Raw genomic sequence first — 12,879 nt, forward strand, 5'->3', positions numbered from 1 at the left:
ATATGACAAAAATGTTGTTAAAAATTTATTTATAGAACGCAAGTATGATGATGATTCTAATCATTTATAATACTAAAGTAACCTGCTTCACCGAGGTTTGCTCAGGGCTGGTCCCAGAATATGGAAAGAATAAAGCAAGCTTCTCAGGTACCAAGTACCTACGAATGTCAGAGCCTTACCTTGTGTCACTTAAACCATCACTTCCTTCTTCACACAGGACAAAACAGACTCAGAGGGTTTTAGTAGCTTGTTCAGACCACATGACTAATGAGTACGAAACTCAGGAGTTGAAACGTGTCTATCTACCTACAAACCTGTGTTAGTTTAGCCTTTGGAATAGAAAAAGTAGATATTTTTCTATGTGATAAATTTTAAGGATACAAAAAGGCCCTCCTGGGGTATCCCTGGTGACGCACTGGTTGAGAGTCCGCCTGCCAATGCAGGGGAAACGGGTTCGTGCCCCGGTCCGGGAAGATCCCACATGCCGCGGAGCAGCTGGGCCCGTGAGCCATGGCCGCTGGGCCTGCGCGTCCAGAGCCTGTGCTCCGCAACGGGAGAGGCCACAACAGTGAGAGGCCCGCGTACCGCAAAAAAAAAAAAAAAAAAAAAAATCATCACACCACGATTGTGCCAGATTCTGGAGAGTCTCTGAAGAAACACTTTTGAAACCTAAGATATCAAATTTTCATTTAATGACTATATAACTGGCATTTTCTATTTTGAAGCTGAATACTTTTGAAATGCCAACAATAACTACCCATTTTTGGAGTACCAGGCACCATACTAGGTAGTATGCCTACATGATTGCCTATCTTCCCAAAAAAGAATACTCCAAAAGTTATGTGTTACTATTTTCTTCTTATCAGTGAGGAAACTGAGGCTCAGAGAAGCTAAGGGACTTGAGAATTACTGGCAGACAGCAGAATCAAATCTATACTGGTCCTGATTTTAAAACTGAGCCCTCTCTACCTCACTGAACTAATCCTATAAGAAGGCTTCTACTTAGAGGAGAAACTGGTATTTTAGCTAACCAAAATTTTGATGTAAGATGTAAACTATATTTAGAATTGAATGTAACTCATGCATTCTCCTACTATTTCCTAAAGTATTAGCTTGTTAAGCTGCCATAATTTAAAGTACATGATGATGTGCTTATAATCCACACACTTTATGTAATATATAGCTAATTGCTGAGTTCTAAAAAATCAGTAAACACTGAGTGGCTGCTTACCTGTTCCAATAATTTCTGTCCATCAAGGTGAGCCTGCACCACAGCATCATTAACGAGCAAGTGGAAGTTCAGCAGCACGTGCTCAATGTCGTATGTCCCATGCATGGCATCCGACAGCTCTTCCAATGACAGGATGTACATATGCCAGTGTGGGTTAAGCTCTGCCATGTGTGCCAAGCAGCCTCGCACGACGTTGAGGCAGTATCCCATGCAAGGCTTACTGAGAGTCAGGCCTTGGCAGTGCGGGCAGTACTGCATCCTCAGGAGGGCTCTGCTGCACTCTTTGGAGAAGTGCAGATGGTCTGTGGTATTGATGACTTCAATGCCCAGATTCAGCGCCTGCAGAAATGTGCGACTGGGCAGCAGCGATCGCCCCATCTGCCCCAGTACTCTTTTGGGAATATTACCAAATGGACTAATGTCCCGGCGGGCCATCCGGATGCATTCTGAGTATTCCAGGGAACTGTCACCAGGGTTAATGATATGATTGTAGACTAAAGGGAAAAGACTGTCAAAGAATCTGTTTACGAATTCTTCAGGATTAACATCCGCACCAAATAAATAGAGCCCTACGTCAGTGAAGAACTCCTGGACGGAAGCAGCAGCCTCTAAGGCCATGTTCCTGTAGGTGTTGCAGAACAGTATACTGGTGTAATTTTCTGCTTGTCTGATGAGGGTTTCAAGGGTTTCTGTAACAAAAGCAGAAGTAAAGGATGAAAAGGCTTAGTATTCACATTGACACTGTTCATCCACCTGCTCCAGACAGTAAATGAGCTTAATGCAGCAAAACTAACCTAAGAATCTAAATGGGAATGCTCAGCCTACTAAACCCAAGTTAGCTTCCCAAGGATAACGCCTGGCGGAAGGTGGGCACTACGCACGACACACACGTTTTATAGACATGTATTTCCTAGGATCAAACACAAAAAGTGCAGAAATCAAAAAGAAGTTACATGTATAGTAAATTCTTATTGATTTTATTCAGTCATTCATAACCTGCTAACGGTAGGAAAAAAATGTCACTAAGAGAACAATTTCCAGTCATGAATTCATTATTTATAAAAGACAATGACATTAGATATTTGACTCAACACTTACTGTATTTTTATGATTTCACTTTTTTCTTTTCTTTTCTTTTTTTTCAGAATGAAAGCTAGTAGATTATAGACAAGTTACTACAAAGAGAGGTTAAATTCCCAAAGGGAAACCTGAGAATTGTCAGGCTTCCAGAATGTTCAAATTAAAAAGAAAATAAAACATTTCATGATTAAACCATCCTTAAAATTCTCAAGCCTTGTTAAGCAGTGGGAAAATCATAAGTTGCATTAACTGATGAAAATAAGTAAGTGTGTGACCACCTTCTGAACCGTCTATCAACTGTTGTTTTAATCATCTTATCTTCAAAGACTTTACTGTGGGATATTTCATTATCTTACTTCTATAATGAATGCTTCCAAATCAATTTCTCCACAGAAAGAACAGAGAATGATTTATCCACAAATTAAAGGAGGTTATAGTAATCAGCAAGTGAAAATTGTATTTCAAAATGATAGCTTTAGACAGCAGCCAACCACCTTGGATATCCTAGTAATTACATTTTATAATTAGCCTAAATATGATACTGGACTGTGTCGATATATAATTAATTATAAAATTCATCAACAAAATTATCTCCCGTAACCCCACTCTTGCAGTTATTTTAAATTAGGTTGTAAAAGACCACACAATAATTCAGCAATCAAACCGCTGAATGTATTATAAAAAGAGATGAACAGTAGAATAAAATGAAATGATAAAAGCAAAGTTGCAGGGAGAGCTACTAATGAAGTGAAACTGTGTCATGAGTAATGCCATAATGTCATAAAAACAAACAAACAAACAAAAAATTTCATGAAGAACACAGGCAGATAAAATACAATACCATGTATTCTGATTCTATTCCAAGACCGATTCCTCTTGAGTTCCCGGCTTTAGTGTGGTATTTCAAGGTGCATGCTATAGACTAAATGTCTGTGTCCCCCCAAAACTTCTTATGTGGAAACTTAATTTCCAACGTAATGGTATTTGGAAGTGGAGGCCTTTGGGAAGTGATTAGGTCGTGAGGGCAGAGCCCTCATGAATGGGATTAATGACCTTACAAAAGAGATCCCAGAGTATTCCCTTGCTAGTTTTGCCACACGGGGACACAGCCATCTGTGAACCAGGAAGTGGGCTCTCACCAGACATGGAATCTGCCGGTACCCTGATAAATTTCTGTTGTTTATAAACCACCCAGTCTACTGTATTCTGTTACAGCAGCTGGAACTAAGAAAGTGCCCCTACCCTACAATCAAAGGGAACAGCTTTAAAGGATGTTGCAACTCTATTGCAACACAGAGCACTCCAAACAAGATTGTTAACTAGGCAGGGCTCCTGTGTTTACCCACACCTCTCCAGTGCCCACTAGAGAATAAGCTACGTACTATGTATTCAATGAAAGTGTGAAAGAATGGAATTAGTAGGGTGACTGAAGGCTTCAATTCAGGTTAGCTGCCCTGCCAAGTGAGACTGCATTAACACCAGGTTTCGCCAAATGGCCTGATTACCTGGGCTCTGTGGGGAAACTACACATCACTGGGTCTCTGCACCGGAGTTGCAACTCAGTAGATTTGTCTTGGTTCAGGAGCCTCTATGTGACAAGCAGCCCCAGTGATTCTTTCGATCTGGCCAGGTTTTGAAACACTGCAGTTGCAGGTAATCTGAGACACGTTCTCTATGCAAGCATTCCACCATGACAGTCTGACCCCAGAGCTGCAATTTCAGCCACTACACTGTCTCCACAGACCAACAGGAGTGAGTGTGAAAAGGAAATTAAACCTTTGCAGTTGGAACTAAAATAAAACTGCTGAGACTATATTTTTTTCTTCAATAATACAGGCTCATTTTGTTTCTCAGCAATTTGTTTGTGGCTATGAATTGTGAAGTTGCAATGATTTTATTTACCAATAATGGTTAAATAGCAATGTTTGCAAACAATTTAGGGGTTTTTTTAAAGATAAGATAAGGATAGATTTAAAGAAACCCGTATATCACAGGCACTCTTACATGCTTTCCACCAGGTTTTCTAAGGTATGTGCTATAGCTGCATTTGTGTCATTGATATCTGCCATATGATTCCCTGTACAGTTAATGTAGAATGCTTCCCTAGGCAATACAAGCGTTCCATCTGATTCCTGCCAACTCTAAATGATGTTCAAACACACAATTTTTTTTTTTAAATTTTAAAGTAAAAAATAAAGTGTTTCTTTATAAATTCCATTCCCATTAAGTTATAATTTATAATGACTCAGGAATATATGGGATTTATCTTTTCAGATGCTATAACTAGTAGGTTTTGCAAGTTTATTTTATGAAAGCAATATTGAAAATATATTTAATATTTAGGAGCATCCATTCAAAATAAAAATGAGGAAAGTATTTCTAAATATTGTTATTTCTTTATAAGGCTGCTCTGCACTATCGTCAATAAACTAAGTTGACTACTGTTTGAGTTAATAATTAAAAAATAGATTTCTGAAAAGGTCTACAATTTTTTACCTCAGACTAGTTTTCCTCTGATTTAGTTTTATTTTTTAAACAAAATAACTAAATAACTGGTAAAAATTAAAAAGTCAATTAAAGCAACATTTAAAAACTTTCCCTTAATATTGTATACATTAAAATTTTAGTTTTCTTAATGATATATTGATTTTACCACCCTTTGAATAAGAGATTGCACACTCCCAGATACCAACATCTGATTAAATACTGAACACAAATGGCTTTTAAAAATAGATTTATTCTACAACAGATTTTCACTATGCTATTAACCCATCACAATATAAGGATTTTTCTTTCAATCTGTGTTAAAATCTGATATTGACATATTCCAGTTAATTGAATTCCCTAAACATATGTTATGTGTTTTTGAATGTGTCTATTTGTGATTCTATCAATAAACATTTCTTAAATTCAGTCAATGGTGAGAACTGTTGTTCTATAATATATACATTTGATTCTTTAATGCTTAGGAATAAACATACTTTTATGAATCTTTGGGCCTAATAACTTCATAAATTTTAATATATAAACACATATCAGTAACTGAGCAATCTAGAAGTCAGCTAATTGGATAATTTTGTTAGTAATTTTTTCTAAAAAGTTCATAAAATCAGAAGTTGAATTTACTAAAATTAGTTGTTTGTATTAATTCTGAATTTGCTAAACTATCATTTTGTTCTACTATGTTTACCACGAAGTTGAGTGCTTTCATTTTATGGAATTAACATTATGATTTTAACAAGAATTTAAACTTGTCCAAAGAATTGTCAAATGAACAAAATAGTTTGCAGTTCTGAAAAAAGAATAACTGACATACAAAACCAGCGTTTATAAATCCAAGGTAGATTGGGTGCTGAATAATTAATCAGATCTACTTAATTATTAAAGAGAAACTATACAGTTGCTTTGATTACAAAGTTTTAATAAATAAAAAATACCCCTTACTCAAGCTATACAAGTAATAGCTTTTTATTGATGTGCCTAAAATTGTAACATATATTTAGAATAAACATTTGTTAGGTTTGCTTAAGGAATTTAAGAAATAGCCTAGGAAAAATGATCTTTTTGTTGTTTTTCCATTGAGAATTTCAACAAGCTCTTCTTTTCAGTGATATCAGATCAAGTCTATCAAGGCAGGAAACTTCCAACTATCCTTTTAATGCCTAACTAAGAGTGGTAGATTGCATTAAAAGCTACAATCTAATTACTGACTGAATAAAAACATAATTTCTCCCATTATTTCTCATAATTTTTTATGAGAAAATTAATTTATGTATTATCTCATTAAGTAGAAAGTGAATTTGGAATGCATTAAGTTTATCTGCATCTACTTAAATTTTCTTTTTTTTTTTAAATTTTATTTATTTATTTTTTATACAGTAAGTTCTTATTAGTTATCCATTTTATACACATCAGTGTATACATGTCAATCCCAATCTCCCAATTCATCCCACCACCACCCTCCCGCCACCTCCCCGCCTTGGTGTCCATGCATCTACTTAAATGTTCAACATTAACATTCTGTGAAAATTTAACAACAAAACACCTATGACTAGAAAGTTTATATTAACTTTTTCCAGCCCACATCTCCTTTAGAGACATTTTATTATAGGTACAAAGAACTACTGATGCTTAAATCAAGCATTTAAATTTAAATAAAACTGGTGGAGAAAAAAAATCAGGTGATATTGATTTGAAATCAAATTTGACACATTGAAAAGTCAGTGAAGATTTACATGCAGGTAGGTTTTTTGCAATGGGAGAAACAATATTTATGGGGCTTTTATTGCTTTAAAGATTAAGTTGATTTCAAAACTAATGATCATGAAATAACTGTTATAGTAACCTCCCCAGCATGACATGAACAGACATTTTATGACCCTTTTCATACTTTTTATAATTTTCTATATGTGAACATTTTAAGATACAAAATTTGAAGTGCCTATTATAGTTTAAGGCCACAGACATCCTCAAACATAGCAATGAAAAAGACGAAGAAAGATTAAATCATATCAACCATGGATAATCAGATGAGTTTACAATGTGTATCTGTGTTGAAGAGAAATTTTTAGAGTAAATTTACATATTTGTGCATTACAATTCTCAACTCACAGATTTTGTTACTGCAACAGATAATTCATTACTATCCTGCTACATTAGAGCTAGTTTCTGCCAAAAACTATGTATCCCTCTGTACTGCATTACAGATAGATGAAGAGATAGCTAGATCATTTAAAGAGCAATTTCTCAGTCAGTTTTTATCACACACATTACAATGAATTGTAATTCCTCCTACTTTTTTTATAAAAATGCCTTCCAATTATTTTAATACAGTCACATATAATAATTCATTTAATTATCAGAAGATCATTATAACTACTCTGAAGATATTATAAGAAGCAATTACCTATTTCTCCACTCTATGTTTATACTGAATTCACCCCTATGACATTTGCATATTTCCTCAATTTTTTCATGTGTAGTTAAGTTTTCCAGAATATTAATTTAATGACATATCTTTAAATGTTATGCAGTATGATTTATAATATCATTCTTCAGAAATTAGTCATCTATACAAATAAATAGTGAGTGTGATATTAATCTGTATCACCATGAATTAACATATTGGTAATTAATCTGGTCTCCTAGGATAAGCACTGCATGGAAAAATGCTTTCTCAACTTTTCTCCTTCCTCATTTCCCTCTCCATTAATTTGGTCATCATGGTGCTTCACATCTATTTCTAATATCATTTTATAATCATTTATTTCCTAAAAGTCAATTTATGATTTTTCAAAGAATTTAAACTCAATTAAGCACTTGTGTAACTAATAAAATCAGTGCAGAGCAGAGACCTCAATGATGAAACAGACCCAGCCATGAGGAGAGGGGAGTGATTTGCAGGTTCAGAGGAACTGGAATGCAAGGTTCTGAGCTGTGAAAAGCTTGTTGACTTTGGAAAAAACAAAAGTTAAGTCAGTGTGATTGGAGACCAGTGAGTGATGGAGAGAAAGGTCAGAGAAGCAGGCAGAGATCACAGCGGCCTCACAAAACCATGGAAAGGGGTTTGGGGGCTTAATATGTAAAATGGGAAGCTACTGAATAATTTTAAACATGGAGAAATGTGATCTGGTTTGCATATTAAAGGATCACAGTGGCTGCTGTGTGCAGAATCAACTGTTGGGGCAGGGGCATGACTGAAAGCAGGGAGTCCAGGGAATGGGCTTCAGTAACATAAGTAATAAGATGAGTGACAGGCACTTAAGGCTGGACTACAGTGGTCGTGGGCCAACTTGCAAAAAGTGATGGCACTGGCCATATGTACTGAAGCATAGCCAAAAGGATTTACTGTTGTACAGCAAGTGTAGGGTGTAGAGGAAATGGATAAATGAAGGATAATTCTGAAGTCTGTACCTCAGCAGTTGGATGTACACTGGTGCCATTAACTCAGATAAGCAAGACTATGGATGCACTGTGTTTACGGTGTGAGTTAGAAATTAAAAGTTCTATTTTGGACATGTTAAGATTGATAATGCCAATTAAAAATTCAAACGACATTTATCAATACACAGTTAGATAAAACAATAATAATTTGGCTCAGGGGAAAAGTTGAGCTTGGTGATATAGATCTGAGACTGATTTGTCATCGTGCTGGATGAAATAACCCGAAGAGAGAAGATTGGGAAGGGTGCAGAGATTCAGGAAAAGGAGGGTAGCCAGCACAAAGAATGGGAATAAGAAGGCAATGAAGGAAAGGGAAAATCAGGAAAGTGGAGTGTGCAAGAAATCAAGGGAAGAAAGTGATTCAAGTAGAAGAAAGTAATCCATCATCTCAATGCTATTAAGAGGTCAACTGAGATGAGGAATAACAATTGACCATGGAAACTGACAAGACAGACTGCTCTTACTGACATTGGCAAGATCTACCTCAGCAGAATGTGAGCACAAAAGAGAACAGGAATTGTTAAATTCCATATGTATGTGTTAGCATACAGTATTTGTCTTTCTCTTTCTGACTTACTTCACTCTGTATAACAGACTCTAGGTCTACCCACCTCATTACACATAGCTCAATTTCATTTCTTTTTATGGCTGAGTACTATTCCATTGAAGCAACTATAGACAACGCTCTTGCAAATGTTTCCTGTAACGGATGCAGAGAACCAAGTCCGATGCCCAAGGGATACATGAGGTCAAAGGTTTCCAGTTTTTTGAGGGTGGAGAATTTACTGGATGTTCATTTGCTGATAGGAGTACTTTGATAGACAAATATAAATTGATGACTGAGGAGGGGGCATGGGAACTGTGGGAGAGTATTCCTTGAATAAGAAAAATAATGTGAACTAAGGCGTGTGTGGAGGCCAGAATATTGGATAGATCAGTGGAGACTGAGGTAGCCAAGAATGATGGCAAGAGAAATTAAGGGAAAGAAAGTCAGTAATAAAATCTTGAGTTGGTTAGAGATGATAACCAGAAATCTGATAAATGACAGTATGCAGTAGTGCATACTATCTACTGGTACTAGTACTAGTACTATGCTAGCAGGTTGTGAGTCGTTTGGCAGGTACCAAGGGGAATTTTCTTGAGGAGAATGGGAGTAACAATGTGGATAAAGGAACGCGCACCTCCTCCAACCATGGAGAACACTTCTGTTAGTTTCCTATGACTGCTGTAGCAAATGACCACAAATTTAGTAGGCTAAAACAATAGAAACTTATTCTCTCACCATTCTGGATACCAAAAGTAAGAAAAATCAGAAGCACTGGGCTGAAATCAAGATAGGGTAAGCTGAGCTCCTTCCAGAAACTCTAGAAGAGACTGTTCCTTCCCTCTGCTGGCTTCTGGGGGCTGCTGGCTTGTGGGCAAGTAACTCCAGTCTCTGACTCCACAGTCACACTGTCTTTTTTGTGTACATCTCAAATCTCCTTCACCTCCCTCTCTTAAGGACATATTTGAGCATCTAGGGCTCACTCAGATATTTCAGGATAATCTCCCCATTGCAATATCCTTGATTTAATCACATCTGCAAAGACCTTGTTTCCTTATAAGTAACATTTACAGGTCCAGGGATTAGTCCCTGATATCTCTGGAGGCCAGTATTCAGCCTATTACAATACCGATCATGGAAAACCAAAAATGTCTACCTTTGACTAGCAAACTCAGGAGGCAATGATTCTAACCTAGACTCTTTCGTGTACCAATTGAATGAGCCATTTAACTTCCCTAAACATCAATTTTATCTTTAATAAAATGTATGTGATAGTGCCTGTTCTGACTGTGGGATAGGGTAAGTACAGGGTGATACCTGGTGAACTCTCCCTCCTCTTACGCCTACATCCTGTGCTAGAAAACGTTTTACGAATCGCTGTAACCTCCTGCCTTTTCTGAGGGGTCATGGGTCCCTTGAGAGAGGGATCTTGTCCTGTTCATCTTTATATCTCCCAACCCTTGGCCCATGGGAGCTCAATACATTCTGATAGGTTTAGGTTCAAGTCCACTCCAGTTAAATACTAGTTGCGTGACTGCAAATTTCTTAATTTCCATATGCCTCATTTATTCTCATCAGAAAAGAATTAGGGTAGTGGTACCTATTTCACAGGGTGACTGTGAGAGTTAAATGAATTTGTACAAGCTACATACATGCATAGTGCCTGCAGGTGGAAAGAGCCTGAAATACATTAAAGAATCATAATAATAATAATCCCTCATTTCTGCCATGTACTTGCGTATCATAAACTAGATGTTTCATTAAGTTCTTTCGGTAAATTAATTCACTTGATTTTCCAACTCATAGTGTGGATACTCTTAACAATAACAATAATTAGAAGAACAATAATAAAAATAATAATTATTATTATTGCTATTATTATTCCCATTTTAAAGATGATCAAGCTGAAGCAACAAAAACGTAAGTGAATTTCTCAAGGTTTACATAGAAAGTGTATGGATTTAAATCCAAGCTTCCTGGCTCCAGAGTTTGGGTTCTGAACCTTTAGGATATATGGTTTCTTTTTAAATACACTGAAAGTCTATTTAAATTATTTGAAATTGGGATGTTTGGTATGTATTTAAGCCCCAAACAAAACAAAACTTTATTTATATACCTGAGTAAAATGCAAAGATTTCATTGTTAATTTAGCACATTGAGCCATTATGTGGAATAATACAAATTAGCTACTATAATTATTCCTCTTTTTGGAAATTAACTAATACCATTAACCAACACTATCACTATTACTATAGCAAAAATAAGTGAAGAGAAGGCCCTACATGTGTTGTGTTGGAGTCAAATAAGCTGTGTATTTTCTAATATTTGGAATTATTAACTGAAAAATTCATTCTTATCGCTGAAAAGAATACCATGTAAGATCTTTATCACCAAAGACATGTGGAGAAGGAAATAAAAGCTGCTTGCTCTTTTACCACATCCAACCTTCCAAAAAAAAAAAAAAAGTTTATATTTGAAGAGACTGTAAAGGAAGACACACCAGGATTTAGTTAGAACAAGGAAGTCAAGTTCCCTTCAGAGATAAAGGTTGAGGAAATAGGGATGGTTGCTGGTAACAGTCTTCAAGTTCCATTAGGGAAGGGTGGAAGGTTTGGGCAGGCAGAAATAACTGATTGGGTCAGATCAGGGGTTGTTCTGAGCCACTGACATGGTTCAGAGGTCTCTAGCAACCTCTTCCTAACCAAATGCAATGCTCTTCTCAGGGCTCACACTCTCCTGGTTACTCTAGCCCTGAAATCTAATGATATTGATTCTCTTCCATCCTATATGAGTACATTTATTTTTTCTTTCACTCGTTCCTCTAAATCGTAGGCCAGATTTTTCAAAGCCATGGTTCTTGTTCCATATGACCTTGTTCAAAATATAACACCACTCAAATAATAGTACATGACACCCCCAAGCTGATGACTCTGAAATTTACATACATTCCTCAGTGATTCCCAAAGTTTTTGTTCTCAGGCTCCTTTACATTCTTACAAGTTACTGAGAAACCTGTAGAGCTTTTATCTTGGAGGGTTGCATTTATAAATATATATTATTTTAAAAATAAAAATTGGTAATTATTTTAAAATATTTACTAAATACACTTAAAAAATAATCATAACAAACTTACTACATTAGAATAAAGTACATATTTTGGAAAAAAAACTGTATTTTCCAAAAAAAAATGTTAGTGTGAGAGCGGCATTATTTTATATTATTGCAAATTTCATTAATATATGGCTTAATAATCAAAAAGAGCTGGATTCTCATATCTGCTTCTGGATTCAATTTGTTACAATACGCTGTTTTGGTTGAGATATATGAAAAAATCCAGCCACATACATACATACAGTTGCCAAAGGAAGGCAACTTGTATGGTGATATATGTAATCATCTTTCCAGATAATTAACATTCTTCTTTGATGTAATTAAGTGCTTGACCAAAACCTGACAAGTACTTAATTGCAATGTCCTACTGGTCTGTATTTTACTATAAATGGTTTGGTTATCCATGCGTGATTTTGTAACTTATGCACTGACATTTGAAAAATATTGGTTCATGCATTATTCATATTCTCCCAATGCTGACACAGGTCATCATATCTGTAAGTATTAGGAAACTTTCAAGTTTATGGTGACAGCTGTAAGTTTTCTAAAATTCCAATTTTCTCTTGAAAGGTCAAATGTTAAGCACTGCCAACAACGCTGTAAGATGTTTTTCTTGAAGTGGCAGGCTCATCTTGGTCAACTTTGAGAAAATGTCTGCCAGTACCCAGGTCTAAATCATCATATTTTGTCTGTCAATCCTTTCTTTTCATGAAAAAAATGTGTTCAGGGGCTTCCGTGGTGGCGCAGTGGTTGAGAGTCCGCCTGCCGATGCAGGGGACACGGGTTCGTGCCCCGGTCCGGGAAGATCCCACATGCCGCAGAGCGGCTGGGCCCGTGAGCCATGGCTGCTGAGCCTGTGCGTCCGCAGCCTGTGCTCCGCAACGGGAGAGGCCACAACAGTGAGAAGCCCGCGTACCGCAAAAAAAAAAAAAAATTGTGTTCAGGAAAAAAAGTGGCTAGTTCAGCTTGC

General features: G+C 36.4%; 1 protein-coding gene across 1 annotated transcript in view; it reads right to left on the reverse strand.

Annotated features, from left to right (window-relative positions):
- GPC5 (glypican 5) overlaps positions 1-12,879 on the reverse strand; it is a 639,840-nt gene that overhangs the window by 403,559 nt on the left and 223,402 nt on the right. The window contains exon 3 of the mRNA XM_022576945.3: positions 1,232-1,920. Coding sequence (XP_022432653.2) covers positions 1,232-1,920 — 689 coding nt within the window. The remainder of the gene's footprint in view (positions 1-1,231; positions 1,921-12,879) is intronic.

The sequence above is a fragment of the Delphinapterus leucas genome, chromosome 18 (genome assembly GCF_059928025.1).
Source record: "Delphinapterus leucas isolate spDelLeu-1000000601 "Yukka" chromosome 18, BTC_Dleu_Yukka2, whole genome shotgun sequence".
Taxonomy (NCBI): Eukaryota; Metazoa; Chordata; class Mammalia; order Artiodactyla; family Monodontidae; genus Delphinapterus; species Delphinapterus leucas.